We start from the raw sequence: 26,494 nt of genomic DNA, 5'->3' as shown, positions 1-26,494 counted from the left end.
GATTTTAAACATTTCATTGGCTGAGCTCCCTACCCGTAAAACACATTGAGATTGACAACATTGTTCAGTTTCCAATATGGATGACAAGGGACTGATTTCCTTCATATGTAAAGAGAGCCCACAAATCAATGAGGCCAATAGATCAAACGATCTATTGACCTATAGCAATGATTGCTAGTCAACAAGTGTCTTAAAACATGAAAACATCCCCACACATAAAAGAAACGTGAGTTCAGATTACAGCGAGATACCATGTTTCACTCCTAAGATCCGTGAAGATAAAAATATCTGGTAGCAGGTAGTACTGGCGAAGGAGTGTGGAAACAGGCACACTTCACCCTTCTTGGAGAGGTTTACATTGAGGTGTTCTCTTTGGAAAGCAATCTGGCAGTACTCTGTCAAACTAAAAACGAGTATGCCTTTTGATAATTCTAGGAATTTACCCTATAAACTCAAACATATGCCCAAAATATGTGCAAGACTATTTGTTACAGTATCACCTATACTGGGGGTTGATCAATTACAGCCTGTGGGTTAGATCTGGCCAGCTGCCTGGTTTTGTAAGTAGTTTTATTGGCACCAGCTAAACACTCCTTTACATATCATCGGAGGCTGCTTTTGAACTAGGAGGGCAGAGTTGAGTAGTTGTACCTCAGGCTGTCTGGCCCACAAGGCCTAAAATATTTACTCTCTGGCTTTTTGCAGAGTAAGTCCACTGGCCCCTGATTTATACTGATTTAACAGAAAAGCCCAGAATAACTGATTATCTCTTAACAGGTGCCTGGCAAAATAAATTTTGGCACATTCAGAGGGAGGAAGAGAATTCGGGTGTTAAAAATAGATACTGGGAGGTGATCACCTCTCTGGAGGGAAGGCGTCTTTTCTCTGTGTATCCTTTTGTGCTACGGTTTAACTTGTTAAGCCATTAAAAATAAAAGCAGGACTTCCCTAAGTCCGGAGAGGGTGAAGGTGCCAGGAGAGGCCATCCTGCTGTTGCGAACTCAAGTTACCAGCGTGCAGCCGGCCTCAGCTCTCTCTAAGTCTTGGTTGCTGGGACAGACAGAAGAGGGGAATGGCCTGCCCTCCTGAGCCCGGAACCATGGAGTCAAGCCTCTGGTCAGATACTAGGTAAGTGAAGGCATCCAGGGCCGGGTAACGAGCCAGAAGGCTGTGCTGGAGCTGTTACGAGGAAAGCCTGTGGGCTGGACGGGCCGCCCAGGACATCCCGGGCTGGGTCCCTGGGGGGACACACAGGGGCTGCATCCCAGAACGGTCCTCCCTGGGACCCTCTGATGAGGGGCGGGCCATCTCCCGGACCTGGCGCCTCCCAGGACCCCGCCAGTGGGAGGAACCCGCAGCCCCAGCCCCAGGCTTGGAAGGAACCTCAGGCAGGCCTCAGCGCGTCCATCTGGAATCGTTTACTGAGTCCACTTCTTACACGCATGATTATAAAAGAATAAGAATCGACAAAAATATTTTCTTTTCCATAATATGTAGAGGTGGTTCGTTTCCGGTAGGGTTTTTTGTTTTTGCTTCCTTTCTGTTTTTCTTTTCGCCCGCCCCCTGGCAGAACTTGGCAGGGAGGAAGAGGCAGGAATAAGGATAACCCTGAGGCGGGGAAGGGTCCACTGCCAAGGCCGAGCCCCGGGATTGCGCGGGCCCGGCGCCTCAGAGCCGGCTGAACGCTCAGGGGCAGGCGGGAGGCTCGCGGCCCGCTGCGCACTAGCCCCCGCCGCACTTGGAAGAAGGGTCGCCCCCCGCCCCCCACAGGTGCTGGCTGGCTGGCTGGAACTCTGAGGCCGGCGGCGGACCCCATTGTAGGTTTAGGCCCCCTTTGCTTTGTCTTTTAAATAATCATCAAAAACGCCCCCCCAAACAAAACACACTCGGACGGGGGCGGGTCTGGAAGGAAAGGCGAACGCATGCTTCTGTGCGGGCCGCTGAGGGGCGGGGAGAAGGCCCGGCCCCGCCCAGTGTCCTCGAGGTCCCCGCCCCCCAGGGGTTCCCGGTGGAGTTGAGGCTCCAGCTCCCGGACAACGTAGAGGGGAGGAGGATGGCCTGAGGAAGTGCCTCTTGGATGGGGCTCGTCTCTCCGTCCTGGCAACCGAGAAGCAGCAGGCAAAAAACCCAGGAGCGTTACATAAAGGAGAAAAGGCGTGGGGGCAGCGAAGGCAGAGGCTGGGTTTGGGGGGCTGTCCAGCGGGGGCGGTGGAAGGGGGCGCCGCGCCGGGGGGCGGGGCTGCGGGGGCCACTGGGGCCCTCCCGCCGGCTCCCGGGCAGCGGGCGGCAAAGCCATTGTGCTCTGAAGGCGGCCAGCGGCGCGGGCTCAGAGGTGCTCCTGTAGAAAGTGCAGAAGTGTGACTTCGTAGTGCTCGCCGGACTCAGGGCAGCGGATGCTGTGTCTCTCGTTGGGGTAGATCTGGGTGGACAGAGAAGGCAGGGCTGGTGACACAAAGGGACCCTGCCCCAGGCGATCGCTGCGGGGCATCCTGCCCCTGCCCCCCACCAGTCCCCAGCTCAGGGCGGCTCCTGGGGGGGGCTGTGGAAAGAGCAGGCACCCTGGACTGAGGGACCTGGGTTCCACACCCCCTCTGCCTGCCCTTCCCCCAACTCTCTTGCTGTGCACTCTGGGCAAGTGACCACCTCCCTGACCACAGCCACCAGCCTGGAAAACTGAAGACTGTGGACCTCTCCAGGGCTTTTCCAGGGCTGGCCAAGCTAGTCCCCTGAACACAGAGCCCGGGCATATTAGGAATGGCGCATCCGGGAGCCCACCTCTCTGCCCCCAGGCTAGGAGCTGTCCCTGGACCTGGGGAGGTACAGTGAACCCACCCCAGTGGGGAGTGGGGGGGCATCAAGTCTTTGAGACCCTTGGTGCTGCTCTTTGGAGCCACCTGCATTGGACCCAAAGGCCGAGGGAGGATGGCACCTGCCGTGCCCTGCCTCCCACAGCAGGCCTTCCGTCCCAGGCTCTGTCAAGTGTTTCCTGGGTCCTCCCTCACCACCTGAGGGGGCACTATCCCCAGAGGGGAGCCCAGGACTTGATGCCAAGGGCCACCCCCAAGGAATCACCCAGTCCCTGAGACTGGCTGAGCCAATGTCCAGGCTCAGTGACGGTGGGTGACGGTGACAGGAGCTTTTTAGATCTTGCCTCTGACCCTCGTCTCAAGCTGGGTGGGACTGGCTGGTACCAAGGCCAGGGAGCCCGTTCCTCACCTCTCCCTGCCAGCAAGACAGGTTTGTGAACTAAATCATTCCTTACCCTCCAGGCCCACAGCCACTATTCCAGTTCGCTATTCTGGAATACATCCAAGGGCCCAGAGGTGTCTCCTCCTCCTCCCTTGCCTTCTTTAATCCATCCCTAGATGAAGTACAAGTCTAATCGTACTGTCCCCAGCTCAGACCTCCGCAAGGACTTGCCAGTCTGGCATCAAGACCCTATCTCCCAGGTCCCGCTGGGTCCTGGCTGCCCTGCAGCCTTCCAGGCTTCACGCACCCCCCCACCCCCCACCCCCGAATTCAGGTGCCAGCACTGCCTGGGACAGAGACCCTTCACACCACCCCGGGTCTGGCTGCCTGGTTACTTCTTCCTCCTTTTGGCTATGAGGAAAGGGAGAGGTTCTGTGTGGTTTCCTGCTGTGCTCTCAACCCTCAGGCCAGGGCCTGGTCTACAAGTGTGATGTGCTAACAAGGAGGACCGGTGACCACCAGCCTCCCAGTCCGTCTGTTCCAGGGTACCTGAAACCAAAGGTGGGGTCTGCCCCACCTCCCTCACCCGCTGCCCTGCTCCGGCCCCCAACGGAGTGTCTCATCTCACCTCCAACTCCGCATAGGGAGGCAGGGGCACAGGACTCCTATTCCACCCTGCGTGCTAAATGCTCTCCCAAGAGAACCCACAGTTTCTCCATCTGTCGAGCCGCAACACGGCACTCCCCTGAGGGCAGTGTGGGAGGCTTCTGAGAGGCAGACACACTGGCCGGGGCGGCAGGTGATAAAATCTGCCCCTCTCACCTCTCCTGCTTGGCCGGCCCCTTTCCTGCCAGGACGACTGAATATGGCTCACATCCCAGTGGGTCTCACGGGCCTCTGTCTGGAGAGGGCTACAAGGGAGGCGGGCCCTCCAACCCCTGCCCTCTTCCAAGCCTGGCTCATCACCAGGTCCCGCGTCTCACCGACAAGCCCCACCCTGCTATGGCAGAAGCCCCGCCCCCCTCACCTCCAACCTCTGCCCTCTTCCAAGCCCAAGGTCCCACCTCTCCCGGACAAGACCCGTACCCCACAGTGGAAGCCCCGCCCCTTGCCAACACCCCGCCCCGCCCCAGGCTGTGTCCTGGCCGTCGCCCTGCCTTAGCTCCCAACTCTGTTCCGCTTACTCCATCCACCCTGGTCTCCAGTCCCAGGAGAGGCCTCCGACACTTTTCCGTGCCTGATGTTGAACCCCCCGGCCTCCCATACCCGGGCTGAGCTGGGTACCCCCTACTCTCCAGCGTCCTTCAAGGTCACCTCCTCGGGGAGCTCCTCTCTGATCCCAGTGACCCTGAGATACTCTCAGCGCCCTGTACCATTCCTTCCAGGCAGATTTCTCCGGTTAAGGTAAAATGGTGAGGGCGTGATAATTTCTGTAACACTGACCTTCCACCACCAGACTGAGCTGGGTGGGGGCAGGCACTGGCCTGTCCCCTCAGTGGGCCCAGCGTTGAGGCACCACCAGTGACCAGTACATGATCACTGACTACAAGTGGGGACATGGGGGGGAGCCCTCCCTCGGGGGCCAGCGCAGCGGCAGGTGACTCCGCCCCTCCCCCCCTGCGGGCTCCTGGGGAGGCGCCACCTACCTGGAGCTGGTAAGGTTTTCCCGCCCGGATCAGCTGGGAGACGAGGAAGTTTGTGTGGAAAAAGTGCACGTTCTCATCCAGGAAGCCGTGCAGGATGAGCAGGCGGTTGGGCCTGGAAGACAAGGCTGGGTGAGGGTCTGAGGCGGGACCCTCTGCTCACACCCAGCCCTAGGGGCAGGCGGGACGGCAGCTCTGCAACGCGCCGGGGGCAGAACTGAAAGCCTCAAAGCTGGGGGTGTGACAAGCAGGGCTGAAGACCCCCACACTTCCTTCCAGGCAAGGAGCGGAGCAGCACAGGGAAGCTTCTAGAACAGTGCTGCCCCACAGCACTGCAGGGCGATGGAATGTTCTAGACCTGCCCTACCCATTGTAGTCACCACCATCATCACCGCATGCAGCTACTGAGCACTTAAAATGTGGCAGGAGTGGCCAAGAGCCTGTCATTTTAAAAAATTAGATTCTTTTTTTTTTTTTCCAGCGAGGATGGGGAGAGGCGGAGGGAGAGGGAGAGAGAGCCTCGAGCGGGATCTCGGAGACCTCATGAGCCTGGGGATCATGACCTGAGCTGAAATCAAGAGTCAGACACTTAACCGACTGAGCCAGCCAGGAGCCCCTACAAGTTTGATTTTTTTTTTTTAAAGATTTTATTTATTTATTTGACAGAGAGAGATCACAAGCAGGCAGAGAGGCAGGCAGAGAGAGAGGAGGAAGCAGGCTCCTTGCTGAGCAGAGAGCCCGATGCGGGGCTCTATCCCAGGATCCTGAGATCATGAACTGAGCCGAGGGCAGCGGCTTAACCCACTGAGCCACCCAGGCGCCCTACAAGTTTGATTTTTAAACATAATTTATTGAGGTAAAATCTACAAAACTTCAAACTCCCTCATGTCAAACTGAACGCTTCTGGGGCATTTGGTGGATTCATAATGTTGGGGAGCAGCAGTTCTACTCAACTCCAGCAGAGCCCCCCAACCTTAGCCGTCTCCCCCGACCCCCTGCCAACCAGACAGTCCGCGTCTGTCCCGTTGGAGTTACTCTGTCAGTGGCTGTGAACCCACGTGAACTGACATTCGGGGGGGGCGCATGGGGGCTCCTGGCTCCTGGACCGGACGGCACAGGCCCAGAGCACTGGGTTTTCGAGCTCAGCTGTCCCCAGGCGTCCCCAGAGAGCCCGGGCCGCACTCCAGCCCACGGAAAGCGGCCTCACTGGGAGAGCGGGAGAGGGGCCCAGGCGGGGCCGGCCTGCACAGAGAGCCCAGCACGGAGGGCAGGGGCCCAGGGAAGTGGTTCACCAGGCAGAGCCGCACCAGACCGCGGCAACACCACGCTTCCCTTCAGAGAAAGAGGCCCATGGCGAAGCATGACATGGTATATGCCTCAGCCGGTCCCACGGCCCCGGATGTTACAACCGTGGGGACCCGTGTCCCGAGCCACTGCATGTCAAAGTCCACAAAACAGGCCAATCTGGTTCAAGACCAGACGACAGCCCCACAGCTCGCCCTGTGCTTGGGGAGTGAGGGAGGCCTGCGTGTGCAAAGCAGCGCGACTCTAGAGCCTTCTTTCCATCATTCTGAGAGCAGGCCTGAGCCTCCTCCCTCCCAGGGCACCCTGGGCGCCGGCCTGCTTCCTTGAGCGGCAGTGACACAGGGAGGAGGGCTCACGGGGGTGTGAGGCGGCCGGAGAGAGGGAGGCCTAGGGCCCGCCAGAGAACAGCGCCGATGTGGGAGGCGCCGCAGTCGGCCTGCCCCAGCAATGGCAGGGGCAAGGGAGGGGTGGCAGGAGAAATGGGGGCCTTGGCGCCCGCAAACTGGGGCGGTGGGGGCCTTACTCGTTGGGCAGCTTCTCCACGTGCAGAGCTACAGAACCCGCCTCGTAGCCCAGCTGGTTGTTCTCTGGGACGTCCATGTAGCGCTCGGTGTAGCCTGTGTCGTAGGCCATCCACACTGTGACCGGGGCGCCCGCGATGGCCACCTGAGGGCCACAGTGGACAGAGCGGGGTCAGGGAGACAGAGACAGAGAGAGAAGCAGAGGGAGAGGACAGGAGAGGAGAGAGAGAGACACACACACGGGTCAGGTCTCAGGAGCCCTCGCTCGCCTGCCGGCGGTCCCAGGGCCTCCCCCGAAGGACGTGAGGAGCGGGCATGCACACAGGGGGCTGGCGGGGAGGGGCCCTCAGACCGTGCGTCCCCCGTGGATCGTGCGTTGTCGAGGGAGGGCGGGTGAGCTGAACGAGTGCGTTCAGGCCGGGATCGGCCCCTCCCTGGTCCCACTGCCTTCCTGCCTCCTCCTCCTCATCGCCGCCCCGCGGTGCCCGGACAGTGCCGCCGGCCTGGGCCCCTCCCCCGACGCTCTTCACACCGTGCCCCACCTCTGCCCATCCGAGGCCGGGGTCCCGGGCTCAGCCTCCCACAGAGAGCTGCTGGCAGGGTTTTGTGCAGCCGGACGCCATCCTGGGGTCAGCAGTGGCGGGCAATGAGGAGGGGGGCTCGGCCCCATGGGGCTGCTGCGGGGAGAAACAGCCACGTGGCAAGGCCCCTGCCGAGACGCCTCTCCGGGGGGCCGGGCTCCGAGGGGGCACAGGCGGGTGCCCGCAACCAGGAGGGGGACGGGGCGGGACCCACCTTGAACACTTGGGGCTTATGGATGAGGCCCATGAGCGAGAGGAAGCCTCCGTACGACCACCCGTGGATGGCGACCCGGTTCAGGTCGACGAAGCCGTACTTCTCGGCCACAAACTGCAAGCCTTCCACCTGGTCCTCGATCTCCACTTGGCCCTGGGGGACGAGGCCGGGCACCTCTCAGAGGCCTCCTTCAGTGTGCGTGCCCTGCTGTCCCACCTCTGTCCCGTGTGGACCAGCAGCAGCTCCAAAAGCTACTCCTTTCTCCAGACCCTGTTCCAGTCTGCTCTTGGGGGCGGGGGTCAGATGGGCCCAGCTTCAGTCCTGCCCTGCCGCCTCCTGGCTGACCCGGAGAGAGTCCCATCTCCCCTTCTGGGCCTCAGTTTCCTCATCCCAAAACTAGGACGTCAACGCGAATAGGACCACTTTGCAGTGGGCGCGAGGAGGAAATGAGGTGGTGAGCGTCCTGCACTCAGAGGCCTCGAACACGCTAAGGCTCGATGGACAGCGGCTGTCATCACCGTCGTCATCCTGATCACCATGACCGCCATCCTCACCGCTGTCACCACCCTCTACCATTGTCTCCATCCTCACCATTGCCACCACCATCGTTCCCACCATCACCTCTGTCTCCATCACAGTCACCAGTATTCCCACTGTGAGCACCATTGTCTCCATCCTCACCATCACCATTCCCACCATCACTGCCATGTCTCTGTCCTCGCTACCATTCCCACACCATCACCACCATCATCTCCATCCTCATCACCATCATTCCCATCAACACTACTGTCTCCATTTTCCTCACCACCATCATTCCCATCATACCACCGTCTTCTCATCACCTCCACCACCATCTCCATCCTCACCACCACCATCATTCCCATTACCACCACCATCACCACCATCATCATCACCACCGTCACCATCACATCATCATCACCACCATCACCACCACTTCTATAGCCACCAGCCCCCGGCTGGTCCAGCCACTGGGACTTCCTGCTGACGGGGCCTACACTGATATGTTTGGCTCATCTGGGCCTCGGGCACTGGGACGGGTGGATCTCTGTCTCCCCATGGGGTGCGGCTCAAAGCACAGAATCAGAGTAGACATTCTCCTTGGTTCCAAAAGGCTTCCCTACTAATCCTGGCATCCTGGCTGGGACTGCCCTGAGGAGGTGTTCCAGAGCTGCCCCCGGGCCCCAGGGCTCCCCTCACCACACAGAGAAGGCCCCGAGAAACTGTGAAGACATGTTACCATTTGGTTTTTCAGGGCCCCTTCGAACCGAAGCCCTCGCTGACACGAGCCCCTGCCATCAATCACAACCACAGCGTAGCCCAGGGACGCCAGCGTGTTGAGCCGCAAATACTTGATTCCTTTGAAGGAGTTATTCACCAGCTGCACCTGTGAGGGGAGAGCGGGGAGGGGACATGGAGCTTTAGGGGGAGTGGCGAGGACTCCGGTATGACATGCCAGGCAGGAAAGGCTGCATGGGCCAGAGGCCACGGGGCCGGGGCTAGGGGTCTCACAGCCTCATCAGGGCTGCCACGCTTTGCTGTGAAGGCTGTGGACGGCCCCAGAAAGCTTCTAGCCACGGGGGAGTAGAAGCCCAGGCGGGGGCCCCCTCCACCAAGCCTGCGCTTGAGACGGGCGCCCTCCCCAGCCCTTCCCTGGGCTCAGTCCCTGACTTTTTCGGCCCCGTTCTGTGTCCCTCTATCTTGCAGTTTTCTCCAAAAACAGACAAACCCCGGTGCTGTTCTCCGGCTTACTTGACGTTAAACAGTCTCTCACTTTGGCTCTACTGATGTTTGCTGCCTTATCGGGCCCTGGCCTGGGGGGGGTCGTGTTGGCTACTGCGGGGCACGGACCATCCCAGGCCCCCACCATAGCTCTGATGACTACACATGTTCCTGGGGATCCCCGAATGTTCCCTGGGGGACAGAACACCCCCAGATGAGGAACTGCCATCTCACATGGACCCAAATGCCAGTCTGCCTGCCTGGACCTGTCTCGTCCCCTTCTCAGAGAACAGGGCCCAGGGCCCATGGTCACCTCTGTCCCCAAGTAAGTGACCAGGGATGATAGTGGGTCACTGCTGGGCAGGTGGGCCAGACAGACACCTGGGGACTGGGGAGGTTTCCCAGAGGGACAAGGGAGCACCAGCAGGTGAAAAGGGAAGGGAGCTACATGAGAAGGTGGGGTGTACAGACACCCAGAGGCAGGGGAGCGAGGGCCCCCAAGGACCCTGTGTGGTCAGTGGGGCTGCGGCCCCCTCACACCAACCCTCCTTCTGGCCTGGCTGGCACCTGAGTCTTGGCATGAAGGAGGAGGGGTGTGGGCAGCAGGGCTGACACCAACCTGGGGGCCTCCGTATACAAAGAGGACCGTGGGGTGCTTCTTCCCAGGCTGCACAGCGTGGGGCTTGTAGATCATGCCGTAGAGCCGCACATCTGACCGCGTGTGGAAATGGAAGATTTCTGGGGGCACATAATCCGGGGGGCAGCCTGCGGAGACAGAGCGGCTGTGGCTTCGCGGGCCGGAGGGCACCAGGGAGGCACAGGTGGCAGAAACCCACGCTCTGTGGCCCGGCCCTTGGCTGTGGTGGGGGATGGGAGGCGCCCCGTCTTCTGTGCTTCCTGATGGTTTAAATCAGAATCTGAGGGCCCCAAAGGACTCTGGGCAGGCTGCGGTCCCCCACAACACTTGCTGATCTGATCTCCTATGGGGGCGGCCGCGCCTCTGGGGTCTGAGCAACAGCCAGTGCTATTGACTGCTTCTGACTGTCCCTTTCAGCGCTGCCAAGCGGCCCTGGTTTTCCAGACGGGACAGTGAGGCAAATGTCCTTCTTTATGATTACCTTGAAAGTTTATTTAGGGAAATAGAGAAAGTCAACTAAAAAGAAATACGTCAATGGTCATGGAGGCTGGAAGGCCTCAAGTGCTTTCTGTAAAGGCTCAGACGATGAGTACTCCTGTCTCTGTGTCTTAACTATGTGGCTTGGCTGTCACAGCCCTAGTGTGGCTACGGACAGTCCCTAAATGCCCGGGAGTGGCTGGGCTTGGCGCGCAGGCCGTGTTCGCCCACTTCTCATGGAGGTGAGCTACAAACATGGCAAGAACGGCTATTTCCAGACGTGGTACCTCATTCCACCTACCCAGAAGCCCAGGGCTGGGCACCAGGACACAGGACTTCCCACTATTGTCCCCCTTGCTCTGCTGGGTGTCCTGGTAATAAGACCCACCCTTCCCTCAGTCTCATCTCTAACACCCAGCCCAACACCCGGCCCAGGGTCCCTGCGCTGTCGCATTCTGCGGTAATGTGGGGAGAGTCAGACTGAGTGAGCTACTGGCTGGAGCCTTCTCACTGGGTCCCGGAGGGTGATGACCTAACAAGACGCCTTCCAGCCCACAAAACACCCCACAAACGCCGGGGATCCTTATTTCCTAAAATGTTCTAATAATCTAGCCGGTGGCGAATCTGGGGTCAGGGAAGGGTGTTCCTTTTAGTGTGTGATCCCCGTGGGCTAGGCGCTGTCCAGAGTGTCTGGTTTTCATCCTACAGACTGCCTGCCGTGGGACCGTTTCATAGAGAAGGGACACATTTGAGGGAGACTGACTACAGTTCTGCAGCCTGCAAACAATCTGGGGTCACCTAAGCAGAGTCTGGGCCATCCCTTAAGCTCCTGGGCAAATGGGTAAGTTGCCTCCTGTCCCCCAAGGCCATGCTCGTGCCTGACCCCCACCTCCTTCCAAAGGCATCGGGACATGTGCCCTGCACAGACACCCTTGGAGACAGCAGCCCGAGGGGATGAGGATGCCCTACACGGGGACCCCCAGGTCTGGCAGCTGGTCGCTCTGTGCCACGTTAACCGCAGTGCGGAAACTAGAGACTGGCCCGAGTGGCAGGGCGCACGGGACAGGTGGGGTCACTGGTAATGGTCAGTGATGAGCTCTCAGGGCCCCTGGGCCCCTTGCTGCCTCGAAGCCGCCAGAACAGCCCTCCCTCGCCAGGGTCACTTCACAGGGCTGCATTCCATTTTACAGACAGGCAAGCGCAGGCTCCCAGGGACGGCAGGTACGGGGAGACTTGGCCAGGGTCCCCAGGGATGTGGGGGCTACTCACTGGCCGCCTCCATCATGCTGGCCCAGAAGTGGGGCTGCTTGTGCAGAGGGTCGTCGTCGGGGCCGCTGAGCTTATAGACGTGCACGCAGGGCGGGGTGCCCACGCTGCTGTAGTGGCTGACGAACATGTCGAAGTTCTGCAGGCAGGACGGGGCGCTGAGCACCGCAACATGCACGTCCTTCCCGACCTCCCCGGCCGCTTTGGCTCCCCCTGCCCCCATCAGCCGCCAACCTATTTACTGTCTTTGCCCTGTGTGCTCACTCCTTTAAACTTCGAAACTCTTCTCCTCACATGAGGTGGGCGCTGGTACCATCGCCCCCATTTCACAGATATGCCAACTGAGGCCGAGAGGAATCTGTCCCCTGGCCAGGAACCCCCCAACACCCCCACCCCAGTGGTAACTGACAGACCCAGGCTCATACCCAGACCCTTCTGACGCCAGAGCCTGCTCGCAGTGCTGGTTCTACAGCACCTGGACCGGAAGCAGCCCTAGGCACGATCACTGCCTGATAATCTAGACGTTCTGACAGGCTAAGGATGGGTGCCAGAGTGGTGCCCTCAGGCACATCGAGGGAGGGCCCACCTGGCTCATGGAGCAGCTGTGGGAGAAGCCGGGAGCGGTGAGGCGCACGATCTCGCCCACTGTCTCATAGCTGACCACGTAGAGGTGGTGCTCCAGGGGCGTGTCCTTCGTACCTTGGAAGTACACCAGCTTCGTCTCCTCGTTGACCCAGATCTGTGGAGGCACAGGGGCTCCTCGTGAAGCAGCCCCAGGCCGGGCCTCAGACTTCCTGTGCCTTTCCCCCCGGCGGTGGCTGGGGCAGGGATGCAGACCCTTCTGCCCCCACAGGGAGGGCCCCGAGTTCTGTGGCTGGGACATTTGTTCTCTCCCCAGCGGGCTATAGCACACTGGCCAGAGAGGAGCTAGCTGGGAGAGAAGCACCTCTCGGACCTGGAGGGGAAGGGGCAGACTGTGCGCCCCCAGGTAGACTTGAAATTGGAACCCCGACCCCAGACAGCCCCTTCTGGGCATGCCCAGAGCTGTAAGGGTGGAGCAGAGGGCACAGTGACTAGGACAGAGGCTGAGAGAGGGGCTGGCCTGTGCCCGAGGGCCCATCTGTCCCCGGAGCCCTGGTCCCCAAGGGATCAGCCCACCCCTCTGACCCAGGCGTTCGGGGCTAAGAAGCTGCACCTGCCTAATGGGTGAACCTGCATCAGACCCCGGTGTGATGTTTAGGTGATGAGGCCTCAGGGAGAGCGGGAAGGAATTCTCCTCTGGGGATCGGAAAAGCCACTTACGGCCTCTCTGGGGCCAACCCGGCAACACGGTTAAAGGTGTGTTCTCTGAGGCAGCGACTCTGCTCTGGGGACCTGCCCCTGAGGGCTCCGCCTGGGGGCGACTTCAAGTGGGAGGACAGACACGCTGTGTTCTCAATGTTAAAAAAGGACGATGACTTGAATGTCCAAAATGACAGATGGGTTTCAAAATGCTGGCACACTTCTCTGCAGCCACATAAAACCATATATTCTTAAAGAAAACAAAAACACCTCAACTCCTCCAAAACAATGTCCTGTGGAGGGGCGCGTGGCTCAGTCAGAGCAATGTGCCACTCTCGATCTTGGGGTTGTGGGTTCGAGCCCATGCCGGGTGCAGAGATGGCTTAAGTAAGTCTTTAAAGAACAAAACAAAAAACCCTAACGTCTCGTGGACATGTGCGCACACAGAAACGCTCCGCTGGGGTTTTTGCCGCGGTCGGCCACCTCCGAGGGGATGAAGCTTCGGGAGCCTGGGTGGGGTGGGGAGTGAGAGGATCCCGAATGTCGGGTTACTTCGAATGGTTCAGTTTGTGCAGCAGACACTGATGTATCCTTTGTTGCCGTCCTTTTCAAATAAATGCAGGTTTTCTAGAAACAGAGCATGTCTCTGGAAAACCCCTAGCCGTGCGCAGTCACCGGCCAGTTTTGTCACCAGGACCACGGGAGAAGATGCACACACGGAAGGGGGCGCTCCCGGGCGCCTGGCTCTCCCCCACCCCCGAGGCCCCCAAATAGTGCAGTCGGCTCAGACCCGTGCCCTGCCGGTGCGCACGGCCTCTGGAGGGGTGTGAGAGGCCGGGCTTTCCCTCTGTAACCTTGAACATGCTGCTCTGGTGTCCGCGAGATGTCAGTTAGTAATAAAAATAAAAATAAGCTGCCACAGCTTCTTCTTCTTTTTAACCGTCTGGGAAAAACCCAGGCATGCAAGGCCCGCAAGGCCTACGGGGTGGCAAAAGGGGAAAATTCCAGCTGGCAGGTCTACCAGACGCTATGCTGGGGGCTTTGGGTTACTTTAAAGCAGGGTCCTCATCAGGGCAGTCCTGCCCCCTCCTCTCCCGGGGACACATAGCAACATCTGGGGACATCTGTGGCTGTCACAGCTGGGATGAATGGGGCCGGGGAGGCTCTTGCCACCCCACAGTCCCCACAGGACGCCTCGATGTGCGCAGTCCTGAGCGGGAGGGACTGGGGTTGCGGGGCGCCTCTTAGCAAGAATCCACCAGAGCAGAGCGAACGAGGAGGCAACCTTCAACCTTCTGGTACCCTAACCTCCAACTCGCCTCACATACGGGAGGTGAGTGTGAGATCTGACATCTTGCTTCTGGTCTGAGTCAGGTGTGCCACCTGGACCTACCGCTGTCCCTCCTGGTGGGCTCACTCAAGTGTGTACTGACCACTATTTTCCCTGCACGAGCAGCTCTGGGACAAACGCATGCCTGGATGCATGCTAACGTCTCTCATGTCTGTCTCTGGTCCAGGAGGCATTTATGCTGGTGTGAGGTAGGGATCCGGGAAATCTGATTAAGAGCTCACGCCATAAAATTTGGAATTTTGTAGAACTAGACCCTGGTGAAGAAGCTCTCGTCAGAGGCAAGTCTTGCCACGTTTTTATGCTCGTTCACTTGGGCGAGTGGAAGGTACACCACTGGTCTCTTCAGCTGCGTCTTTGTCCCCAAACCTCCCAGGGACAGACACTGGGGCAGGGCCCGCTGGATGCCACAGGACAATCCCACGGTAGGCAAAGTGTCTCATCAACTGCTCTCCCAGGGAGAGGTGATTTCACGGAGCAGGAAAAGGCTACGGGAATGCAGCAGGTGCACAGAGGAGCCCCCACATCCCGGACTGGGCTTGTCTCCAGCTGGCCAGAGCCCTGTGGCCCTGGGTGTGCTGGAGCAGTGGACGGAGCTGAGTGGAGCAGAGCAGGAGGCAGGCACAGCCAGGAGGGAGGAGAAAAGCCACAGGCACACAGGTCTGCAGGGAAGCTGGAGCGAGCGTACGCACGTGTCTATGCACGTGTGCGCGCACAAGCGTGCGTGCGGGGCAGGCGGGGAGGGTTGCAAAGACATTCTGGTACCTTGGAGCCGTGCCTTGCCAAAACCTCCCATTCACCGCTAGTCAGCGCGATCTCCTCCTTGATGGGGCATTTAAATTCATCTGGAAGTAAGGAAAGGAAGAGGTGAAGGGGGCCCCAGGCAGGCGTGAAGGGGACTCAAAGGCCCTGAGGTCAAATTCCACCTGAGCGAACTTGTCCCAGAGGCCCGTGCAAGCCGGGCCACGTGGGAGACGAGAGTGAGCTGGCTGAGCCCCAGCCATGGGACAGAGCAGGGACCCGCCACGGAGGCTGTGTGCACATTCCGGCATCTCCCAGGGAAAACCAGACAGCTGTGTTCGTATTGGAAGCACGAGTATTAGAACCCCGCAGAGGCCAAACCATCAACTTCAGGGCTTGCGACCTGTGACCTCTCAGCACAAGTCTGGACTGTGGAGAACCAGATCTTGGTTAAAACCACTATGGCTGAGGGGTGCCTGGGTGGCTCAGTGGGTTAAGCGTCTGCCTTCGGCTCAGGTCAGGATCACATCCGGCTCCCTGCTTCTCCCTCTGGGAGTCTGCTTCGCCCTCTGCCACTCCCCGCTTGTGCACGCGCGCTTTCTCTAACAAATTAAAAAAATCTTTAAAAACAAACAAATTAAAAAAAAAACCCACATTGGCTAAGCAAAGCCTCGGCTGAGTTCTTATGACATACTTTTTGGATTTTTGGGGGTAGATCTCACTTCTGAATTTCCGCCAGGTAAATAATTACGGGAAGCCTGCTGGCACACATTCCAAATTTATTGAGACAGTTTACGAGTGGTGGCTGTTTCATTCTGGACAGCTGGGTCTGGGAGGGAGAAAAAACTCCTCCTGTGTCCCTCACTCCCATGGAGGCCGGACACGGCTGACCGGTCACTCATCCAGATCTTTTGTTTTTAACCTGGAAAGCTTCGCCAGTTTGCTTGTCGCCCTCGCACAGAGGCCCCGCTCATCTTCTCTGGATCGGTCCAGCTCTAGCCCTCTGGGGAGGGCGCTCATTCAAATCTTATCGGGGCCGTTCTCGGTGGCGTCTACAGAAGGGGCAGGGGTAGCAGAGCCGCAGGGGACTACCGTTAAGAGCCCTGCTTCTGCTCCGTCCCCCTGCCCCACTGGGAGGACCCGGGGCACTCCCCGCTTGCGGCCACGGTCCCTCAGCCCTCCGGGTACAAGCCGGCACCTCTCTGTGGAGGGGCTGCCCACCATGCCCGCTTGGCTCTCTCTCTCTCTCTCTCTCTCAAGGGGGCCTCCGCTGCAAAGGACACCCCGTGCGACCCGGACACACCGCTCCTGCCGGTGCTGTTCCCGTGTCTTGCCGGTCCTCCAGGCTCCTGACCCTCCTCCTCCTCCCCCAGGCCCGCCCATGGCACCTCTAACGAACTCATGCCTTTTGGTCCAAAGTGACCAAGGTCTCGCCTTCTCAGCCATCCAGTTGGCACCTAGCAGGCCTGAGCCACCTGCCGGGAAGTGCAAGCGGCGAGGGCAGGTGGGAAACCTGGGGAGCCCACTACAGAGGCCGGAGGGGCACCTGCCACGAGCTCCAGCCCGCGGCCACAGAGGCTGCGACGAGGATGCACCCAGTGAGGTCTCCCGAGGTAAAATCAGGTGGTCCGGCCAAGTCAGACAGACAAACGGGAAAGCACAATACCGGAGAGCCACAGAAAAAGCCGCCTTGGAGATGGCCTAGCCAGCCTGTGCCGACTGCAGTACACCCCAGGTGACAGCGGTGGCAACACCCTGAGAGGGCAGTCGCTCTTCTGTCCCTGTCTTACTCGACCCCTATCAGCTTGTGGCTTTGCCTGTTCCTGCCCCTGGCTCGGCTCCCCTGACACCTTGCGCTCTCCGTGCCCCGTGTGGCACTGCCTCAGGCTTGTTGGCGGGCTGCCTCTGAACTGTGGGGCTCCCCTGGGGAGATCTGGCCCCAGGGGACACAGGGCAATGTCTGGGGACATCTGGGGCTGTCATGATCCTGAGTGCTCCTGGCACTGAGTGGGTGGGGGTCAGGGAGTACTGCTCAGAGCCCAGGACGCTCCCACTGAGGACAAGCTGGCCCGGGGTCCATAGCGCTCGTGGGGGAGAGCCTGAGGGGCCCTGGGCTGGCTCGCAGCCCACACTGCTTCCCTGCCCAGACCTGGCCTTTTGTTGCTCCGTCCTGTCCCAAGGCCGAGACGCCGTCTGTGTGAGGACGCCCACACGCCCACTGCACATGCGTCTGCTCCCCGGAACTTTGGGCAAGTGGACCCACCCGCGCAGCACGGCCACTTCTGGGCATTGCCATGTGAACATGTCCAAGCCCCAACTAGACGTTTCTCTCCTAAAACTGTCCCTCCCAGGTCTTCCTGTCTCACACTGACCCTCCAAAATCCCTTCAGGCACCTGAGTCTTTCCTCCTTCTCTCTGTCTCCACCCGATCCACCACCACGCCGCAGTGACTCGGCGGTCAAAGTTCATCCAGCATCAAATCCACCTGCGTCAGTCCAGCCTGCTGCCATGACCCATCCCTGTCACCTCTCCTTGCCCCTCAGCTGCACCCCACACGGCAACCCTAGGGATGGCTTTAAACTAATATAAGATCAATGGTAAAAGCCCAAGTCCTTCCTGAGGCCCCCGACACCCCACACCAGCTGCCCCGTCCCCTCTCTGCCCTCCCCTCCTCCGTCTCTCCCCCTCACTCACTCTGCTCCAGCCACAATGGTCTCTTCTCAGCTCTTCCAACACGTCAGGCAGCTACTGCCCCAGGACCTTTGCACAGGCTGTGCCTTCAACCTGGAATGATCTGTGGAGCTGCCTCTGCCACCTGTTCCAGGTCTCTGCTTCATAACACACTATCCACAGATGTCCCCTGACCTCTCCTCCTAGAAAGAAGGCCCCTCACTCTCCAGCCTCTTGTCCTGCTGCACCTGCCACCACGCTCATTACTCTCAACTGTTTTTGGATTCTTGCCCATGTCTTCCACTAGAGAGCTCTGTAAGAGCAAGGATTTTCCTTTCTCTCTGTGTAATCACACCCCTGGCACCTAGAGCAGGGATTGGCCACATTCTCTATAAAGGGCCAGATAGCCAACATCTTCAGCTTTGCAAGCTAGATGTCACACTGCTGTCACACTACTCAACTCTGTCATTGAGGCATGATATCAGCCACAGACACTCTGTAAAAGAATGAGCGTGACCATGAGCCAATAAAACTTTATTTACAAAAATAAATGGTGGGCCGGATTTGATCCGCGGCAGTGGTGTGCTAACCCCTGGTGCGAGATGGGCCTGGTGCGTAGCAGGTGCTACACAGATCACAGATAACACTGACTGAATGAACGGTTGCCTCTAATAACCTCGCCAGGCCATGAGGGATGTTCGGAAAAGGCAGGCTTTTTCCTCATCCTGCCCCTCCCTCCTGGAACTGGTCACAGGGTGGGATCAGTGAGTAAGCAGTGCCCTGAGCCACAGACGGCTGCCTGGGTGAGCGATGGTGTTAGTCAGGCTTTGCTCACCTTCCCCAGGGCTGAGAGGCTCACTCCAGTCGTAGCCACTGGGCTTTAAGATGGCGGTGACCTTGTACAAGTGGCAGAAGCCAGTCTTGCACTCGTTGGCACGAATGAAGCAGAGCTCATCCTCTCCCTCTGACTGGGGGAAGGGATAGAAGATGTCATGAACCTGTCCGGGAAGGAGAGAGAAGAGGCATGAGAAGGTGGGGCTCTGAGAGTTGGCTGGTCTCGTGTAGAGGACAAACCCGGCCCCCCAGGGACCCCCGCCTGCCCCAGCCCTGCTCCACTGGGGATCTGGGGGCCCGGGCGGGGTGCACACCCGGCAGCTCCCACCCTTACGTTGATCCACACATCGGTGACCTCCTCATACACGATGTGAGGCTGGACATTCCTGGGCACTGCTCTGGCGAAGGCCAACCGCTCCTCCGCGTTCTCGGTAACGGGGATGAACAGGGCCGGGGGCAGCAGGACAAGCTGAAGCCGCTGCTGGGGCCGATCCAGGAACATAGCCCAGGCGCTGAGAGAGCAAGAGGGAGAGACGGTGAAGGCCTCAGGGCCCGGCAGGGGGAAGCTGGGTGACAGACACCTCCCTCCCCAAACTTAATGTGGGCCCAGAGCCATTCCTCCTTTGCCAACGTACTGTGTCCTTGACCTAGTGAGCCCGTAGCACACAAAGGTTTCCTGGCCAGTACATGCCCTCAGGGGAACCTGGGGGTGACGGGGCTCTATAACCCGAGTACTCTGGAAACATGCCGCGTCGTCAGACCTTAGAGCAGCATTTCAAAAACGTCTGCCAATTTCTGCCACGTACATGGTTCTTTACTGCCCGTTTTGCTCCGAACGAACAATGTTCTTTCGTTCTTTCTCTTTGGGGGAAATAAATTGTTTATTCTGTTGAATAACATGAATCTTTAAGGACCTGAGATGGAAGCGAACATCAACTTAAAAAAAATCCTGTTGGTTGGGGTTCGGGCAGCTAGCTGGCTGGCTCGGCCGGTGGAGAGGGTGGCTCTCGATCTCGGGGTCAGGACGTCGAGCCCGTGCTGGTGTAGATTGCTTAAAAAAATCCGGAGCTCCTTTGTCATTATGTTCTACCCTCAGAACAGCTGCTTTGGTAGGGGCGCCTGGGTGGCTCAGTGGGTTAAGCCTCTGCCTTTGTCTCAGGTCATGGTCTCAGGGTCCTGGGATTGAGCCCCCAACGGGCTCTCTGCTCAGCGGGGAGCCTGCTTCCCCTCTCTCTCTGCCTGCCTCTCTGCCTACTGTGATCTCTGTCTGTCAAATAAATAAATAAAATCTTAAAAAAAAAAAAAAAGCTGCTTTGGAACAGAAAGAACTTTGAAAAACCGTTTTCTGTGCTCTTTCCATCTGTAAATGGACAGGTTTGCAACGGCGGCCTGTTAGTCCCGCAGGTAGGAAACCTGGACCCCGGCGTGAAAAAACAGCAACAGAGACCACGGCGGCAAGGGACGCCATGGGGACGTGTGCGCCCACGAGAGCCTGCAGCCTGCCAAGGGCGTGGAGCCTCCGTCCAGGCTCTGAGCCACGCATCCGGCCGGAGGAGCGCACTCTGTCTAGCAAAGGGCCAGCGGGCGGACAGCTCCGCTCTCTGGGCCACGCGCTTTCTCGGGCAACAGCCAGCCCCGCTGACGGAGCGTGAAAGCCACTGCAAACGATCCGTACACAAAGGAGTGTGACCACGTGCCCAGAAAACCTGATTTATGGGCACTGAAACGTGCTGTTCATATCCCTTTCATGTGCGATGAAATGCTCTCTGCCTTCGGATTTTTTTTTTTTTACCCCGTTCATTCAGAAGCACAAAAGCTGTTCTCGGCTCATGCGCCGATAACCAGGCATGGGCCGGATGGGGCCGCGGGCAGCGGTCTGCGGCCCTGTTCAGAGAGACGTGTCCTCGCCATGGCAGGACGGTCACCACATGAGCGGCAGGGAGAACCCTCCGTGCCCTGCCGGCGACACTCACTACTTGCCGTCCCGGGTCCACCCGGCCCTGGCGATGTACTCCACCCTGGGGAAGAGCGTGCTGAACGGCTGCACCAGCTCCTTCTCCTGCGTGGCCACGATCTAAAGGGCAAGCAGAGTCGGGTCACACTCTGACCTGCCCACACGCTGCCCAGACGGACGCGGGCACTTCCGGAGCGGACACGGTGTCCCCCGAACCCGTGTCGGAATCCTGACTCCTGGCGCCTCCAAATTGTGCCGGATTCCGAAAGAGGGTGATTGCCACAGCCATCAGTCTAAGTGGTACCATAATAGGGTGGCCCCAATCCCAAAAAAGGGGTGGTCTCTGTTTTATAAGGGGGAGGTGTGGGCTCCGGGGCCGCACAGGCAGTGATGGCTCCTGCAGAGAGAAGGCGGCCGTCTACAAGGCAAGGAGAGAGGCTGAGAACAGCCTCTCCCTCACCGCCTCAGGAGGAACCAGCCCTGTCCACATCACCTTATCAGACTTTCAGCCTCCAGAGCTGGGAGACCGTACATTTTTGTTGTTTAAGCCCCCAGGACGCGGTACTCGGTTACCACAGCTGGTGGGCTGGAACCAAAGGGGTTCTGGTCTGGACTGTGACCACGGAGGCGGGCAGCCCTCGGTGACAGGGACCTGCAGACACTGCAGCTTCCTGGAGGCGCGGGGTGGGGGGCATGGCCTCCAGAGGGCCTAGGGGAGAAAGGCAGGCAGGGCCTCAGTGTGGCCCCTGCCCCCGCATCCTCCCAGCGCCTGGTCTCCAGGGGGCACCAGCCACGCCCACCTCAGGACCCAGCTCGCCTGCCTGGCCAGGCACCCCCTGCAAGAGCTGGGAGAGGTTCCACCAAGCCAGCTGGTGTCAGGTGTGTGTCCCATCTGCCAGAACGTTCGGGGAAAGAGTGGAGGAAGGGTTGGGTTAGGGCCGCATCATTCTAAAACCAAATCATGAAAATAAGGGTAGCTTCCGGTTTGTTCTGAAACCTCACACGAGGAGTCATTCTGATGGGGCGCCTGGGTGGCTCAGTGGGTTAAGTGTCTGCCTTCAGCTCAGGTCATGATCCCAGGGTCTTGGGATCGAGCCCTGCTTCGGGCTCTCTGTTCAGCGGGGAGCCTGCTTCCTCCTCTCTCTCTCCCTGCCTCTCTGCCTACTTGTGATCTCTGTCTGTCAAATAAATAAATAAAATCATTAAAAAAAAAAAAACAGAAGTCATTCTGACAAAAATGTGCAAGAATGTCCTCAGCTTGTCTGCGTGCTCTAAACGCTGGTGTCGGGATGTTTCCCTTTCCAGGCCCCGCATCCTTCACGGTCATGGCCTCTCCAGCCCTCCAGGCTGTGTGGTCCTGACCAAGTGCTCCCTGGGTGGACACTTGTCCTGACCCCAGGTGACAGGGAGAAGTGCACGGAGCACTGACAGGTCCCATCAAGTTCTACGTGAGGATCTGCCCAAACACTGGGGAGTGGGTGGGGGAATGGCCGGGTCGGAGGTCGAGTCCCCCACATGACCACCCAATGGAGCTCTCTGTTCTGGAAACCCTCACGGGACCTTCTGCTCAAAGGAGCTCATCAGCACGGCCACCTCGCGTGGAGACGGGGGAGGCCGGGCTCACCGCTCCTGAGACCGAGGCTCAGGCAGTGCCTTGTCGGGTTCAGTTGGCCACAGAGAGTACCTGCCCTCAGAAAGGGAGTAGTGGCCTTGCTGATGCCGCCCAACTGTCCACCCATGTCCAACACCTCCCCCAGCCCCTCCTCTCCTCGACCCAGAAGCTTCTCCTGGGCACCCTGGCCACTCTCACCTTGCCCCGGCCATCAGTCTGAAACTCGGCCAGCTTCAAGGCGATCTTGGGATTCTTGCTGCCTGCAGAAATGAGAGGGAGGTGAGTCCGCCAGGCGTCACCCTCAAGGGCTCAGAGCAGGTATCTGGGGTGGAGGTGCAGGGCGGTGCCCCAGCAAGGCCACAAAGCCCATATGGAAGGGAGGGGTAGAGAGGGACTGGGTATCCAAAGGTCCCTACGTGGGTGCATGAGTCACCCCTCTCGTCCAGGCACAAAGTCCCTCAGGCAGGCCCCTCAGACTTTGGACCTGGACCTTGTTCCCAATAGCGCTGTGACAACTGTCTTTCCCACTTTAAGAACATGAGCCTATGCAGGGGTGGGGAAGGTGGGTAGTGCGGGGACAGGGACATAAGGAGCACGCCTCCCTGCCTCGGAGAGCTTGACAGTCGGTGGCCGAGACAGGACACAACCACAACAGAACCATCAATGATGCAGTAATGTGGCCTGTCCCCCACGAGCTGTCGGGAGGCAGGTGACTGACTGGTTGGGATGACCAAACGGCACTTTCCAGAGATGTGCTGGGACCAGGCTCCAGATGTTTCTGCGGCCAGTCCCAAGTCTGGCCTGCAAAGCCCCAGCACCTGGCCGGGGGCGTCTGAGTGTCAGCTCTCCCGTCGGCCCCGTGGTGGGAGGGAGCACTGGGAAGCTGCTGTCTCCCACTTACAGCAGGGGTTGCAGACGCCACTGGAAGGCTCTATCAGGCACAACACGTAACAAGTGCTTGCCACATGCTTCCAGGGAGGTCAAAACCAACCTGAACCTGGCCTGTGTGCGTGCTGTGTGCAAATCACTAAGTATTTTTAAAGAATTCAAAGAATGTTTAAGGGGTAGGCTGTTTCCTGGAGAAATCGAGATTTTTGGCCTGTTGAGAAACAGGGCAGACTTGAATCTGTGTTCTCAGGATGTGACAAGGGTCTGACATGACCTTGGATGGGGCCTGCACCACGCCCCCCCCCCCCCACCCCAGTCTCCTGAGCCCTGAGGGAGAGAGCAGGTACCATCCATCGTGGCCCTGGTCCTGCCATCGTTCTCGACCCCTGCCTGCTTCTCTGGGTCCCGTGGGGCATCCCAGTCGGGGCATGCCTCCTCTGCGAGGCTCAGACCGCTGCCCCGCGCCCTCACCTGTCCTGGGGTATCGGTAGGAGTCTGTCTTCCTTTCTTCTAGTGCGGGTGAAGGCACGTGGATGATCTCCACCTCGGACTCATCAACCTCCTCGTACAGGATCCGGAGCGTCTTGCCACCATCTGAACCTGGGAAGGGGTAGCAGAGGCTGCTGGGGGTGCCCCGCACCGTGGCTGCCGCTTCCCGCCCTTCTCTTCCACCCTGGGGCTGCTCAGCTCCACCACAGCAGGGCCCAGACCGAGACCATGAGGTTTAGGGCTAGGACCCCGGGTCCCCGGCTTACTAGACCATAACCCCTGTCACATCTCCTCCAGGAGCCCATTTCCTGACCCTGACAAGGGGGATGACAAGGGAGCCGGTACCAGCACACAGTGTCATGGGAGGTGGCCCTACAGAGGTCTTAAAGGCTGAACCACGTCTGCACTGAAGTCCTGCGCTGGGAGCCCCCAGAACCTCAGAATGGGGCTGGACTGGGGGACAGGGCTTTAGAGAGGTGACCAAGTTAAGATGAGGTCGTCAGGATGGCCCTGAACCAACGGGACTGGTGACCTCGTAACAAGGGATGAGGCCACAGACACACATGCAGAGGGACCAGCATGTAGGGACGCGGGGAGAAGACAGCCATGTGCTCGCCAAGCAGGGCGGCCTCCGGAGCAGCTGGCCCTGCCTATGCCCTGACTCCCAGCCCCCGCCTCCAGGACCGCGACAGTAAAGGCTGCTGCTGAGCTAGCCCAGCTGTGGGGCTTTGCTCCCGCGGCCCACGCAGGGCAGCACGTGGGGCACAGTTCCAGAGGCTTAGGATCAAAATCATGCAAGAAGCGCATGAATCACCGGGTGGTGACAGCTCCGACTGGAATGCGGGCCTGGGAGCTGACGTCACGGGGAGGGAGCCCGTGGCCATTCTTTCCGAGGCTGCGGCAAAGGGTCCCCGTCTACAGTTTCCGGTACCCTCACCTACGACTCCCGACGGGTGGACCAGCGATGCCTCCAGAACCAGTGGCCCGGCCCCACCCAGTGGAGCCCCAGAGGGGCTGCAGGGCTGGCCTGAGGATGCGTGGTTTGGGAAGAGCCGCTCAAAGCCAGCACCCAGGACTTCTTTGTCCACACCACAGGGAGGATTCCTGGCCCTCAAGTTCAGGCACTCTTGTGCTGCCGTGGCCTAAGAAAAGCCCTGCTCCTCCACGTAAGAGAGATGGGGGTGACCGTGGCTGTGGGGTCTGGCAGAGGGACAGGCCGGGGGGGCTGATGGCTGTAGCATTTGGGGGGCTCCCTCAAAAGCGTTTTTGAGCTCCGCCAGCAGAGCAGAGAGAGGACCTGTGAGACCATCGAGGCCAGTGGATCTCAGCTAGGGGCCGTCCTGCATGGTTGTCACAGGACGTTGAACTCAAGTGACATGTCAGGTAGAGGCCAGGGACGCTGCTCAACACGCCACAGTGGCCCGGATGGCCCTGGTGACAGGAGCACGAGGGAGACAGCCTGCTCTCGGCCAGTGCCCTCGTCTCACTGCCCAGGAGAAAGCAGTACCAGGCTTCCGGCCCGCAGGGAGTCACAGGCTGAATGACCAAGCGCTGGGCCCTTGTTCCAGAGACACAGGCCACAGAGGCGCGTGACAACCGCGGGCCGGGCGGAAGGAGAGGGCATGGCGTTGGCCCCGTTAGCGGCGAGCCCGCCTGGCTCCCTGCGGTCTCTGAGCACCTCTGGTGCCTCTCTGATGCCAGCGACCCCTCCTTTTCCTGGGAGCCGACTTCACTTTGCGTGCTGGTGGCTGCTTTCCAGCACAGGATTCAGAATCTTGCTTCTACTGACGCTTAGGACTATGAAGTCTTCCTTTTCAGTCAGTGTAAGGATGAGGTGAGCTGGACCCAGGGCAGCAGAGTGTGGCGGACAGGGCTCTGTCACGGCCGTGCACCCCGCTGAACCTCCCTGAGGCTCCAAGGCCACGGAGAAGTCAATCAGCAGCACACCCGGGTCTGACGCTACTGGCACACATCCCAGAAACAGGTCCCCCACCCTCAGAAGATGGGTCTTGCTTGACTGAATACCAGTAGCGAGACAGCCCTACAGTGCGTGGACAGAGAAAGAGAGACACTAGGACCTGTGATCTGGCTTCCTCCAGAAGCTGCTGGCAAAACCCATCAAGACTGAGGCTGCGTGCAGCTTGGGCTCAGCTCTCTCACTGCTGGACCTCTCTCACTGGTGGGATCTGGGATCCACGGCGCAGCTGACATCGGGGCCCAGGTCAGTCTCGATGGGCAGGGCTGAGCTGGCCACTGTAGGACGCTGAACAGCAGCCCCGGGCCCTCTCTACTCGAAACACACAGCCCCTGGCGGGACAATGACAAAGGTCCCCAGACGCCACCCAGCATCTCCTGGGAGCAGAACTGTGTGCCTGGTTAAGAACCACTGAGAAGCTCCCAGAAGGTCAGGAGAGATATACCAAGATGTTCATTGTGGCGCTGTTTAGAACACAAAGCAAAAGAAAAACCAAAACCTCGAAACAACCGAAGGGTCTGTCCATGTAGAACTAATTTAAACCTAGGGTGGCCCATCCATGCCTCAGGGACAGTTACATGCTAGTCCCCCGTGTGCAGACTGCAATGCCCCCAGATTCAAATGTCAAATCCTATCCCAAGGTGATGAGCCACTCGGGGCCGTGGGGTCCGATCAGAGCAGGGCAAATGGCCTGGGACGCTAACACTGCTAGGAAGGCAGCTAAGGTTTATTTTAGGCGACAAGAGCAGAGAACAGAGAAGCAGGCAGACAGGGAAGTAGGTGCCTACCCTCCCAGGAGGCCGCAGGGCACCACCAGTAGCCAGTGAACCGGTCGAATTCTTCCTGGATGACAAAAGTGGCCACGCCTGCAGACCTGGGGTCATCAAGGACGCTGGGCGAGCCTGCACGGGGAGGGAGCCGCATGGGGTAAGGAACATAGAGCAGAGCAGGCCTTTGCCCCCAAGCACTGTGGACACTGGGGGCCAGAACATCCTACAGGTGAGGGCGTCAGCCGCTCTGAGGGGTTGACCTGCATCCCCAGCCCCCACCTGCTCCATACCAGAAGCATCCTCAACCAGCTGGGACAGCTAACGTTGTCTCTGGACGTGACCAGTGTCCAAGCTGCCTG

General features: G+C 59.2%; 1 protein-coding gene across 3 annotated transcripts in view; it reads right to left on the bottom strand.

The window, feature by feature from the left end:
• Positions 1-2,222: 2,222 nt before the first annotated feature.
• The window catches only part of LOC111161689 (dipeptidyl peptidase 9), a 37,992-nt gene continuing 13,720 nt past the window's right edge, over positions 2,223-26,494 (bottom strand). For 2 of the 3 annotated variants that reach the window (XM_022525499.1, XM_022525500.1), the window contains 15 exons: positions 26,154-26,267; positions 23,373-23,501; positions 22,212-22,273; positions 20,421-20,521; positions 18,782-18,959; positions 18,449-18,611; positions 14,968-15,047; positions 12,160-12,312; positions 11,577-11,712; positions 9,813-9,958; positions 8,712-8,858; positions 7,454-7,606; positions 6,661-6,803; positions 4,836-4,947; positions 2,223-2,419 (listed from right to left, as the gene is read on the bottom strand). In XM_022525499.1, coding sequence (XP_022381207.1) covers positions 2,327-2,419; positions 4,836-4,947; positions 6,661-6,803; positions 7,454-7,606; positions 8,712-8,858; positions 9,813-9,958; positions 11,577-11,712; positions 12,160-12,312; positions 14,968-15,047; positions 18,449-18,611; positions 18,782-18,959; positions 20,421-20,521; positions 22,212-22,273; positions 23,373-23,501; positions 26,154-26,267 — 1,910 coding nt within the window. In that variant the 3' untranslated portion in view covers positions 2,223-2,326. Of the gene's footprint in view, positions 2,420-4,835; positions 4,948-6,660; positions 6,804-7,200; positions 7,336-7,453; positions 7,607-8,711; positions 8,859-9,812; positions 9,959-11,576; positions 11,713-12,159; positions 12,313-14,967; positions 15,048-18,448; positions 18,612-18,781; positions 18,960-20,420; positions 20,522-22,211; positions 22,274-23,372; positions 23,502-26,153; positions 26,268-26,494 lie in introns of those variants that run through there. The other variant, XM_022525501.1, reaches the window with a different exon arrangement.

Source organism: Enhydra lutris, unplaced genomic scaffold (assembly GCF_002288905.1).
Source record: "Enhydra lutris kenyoni isolate GAN:26980312 unplaced genomic scaffold, ASM228890v2 scaffoldscaffold86, whole genome shotgun sequence".
In the NCBI taxonomy this organism is placed as follows: Eukaryota; Metazoa; Chordata; class Mammalia; order Carnivora; family Mustelidae; genus Enhydra; species Enhydra lutris.
This window is presented reverse-complemented; position numbering and strand designations above follow the sequence as displayed.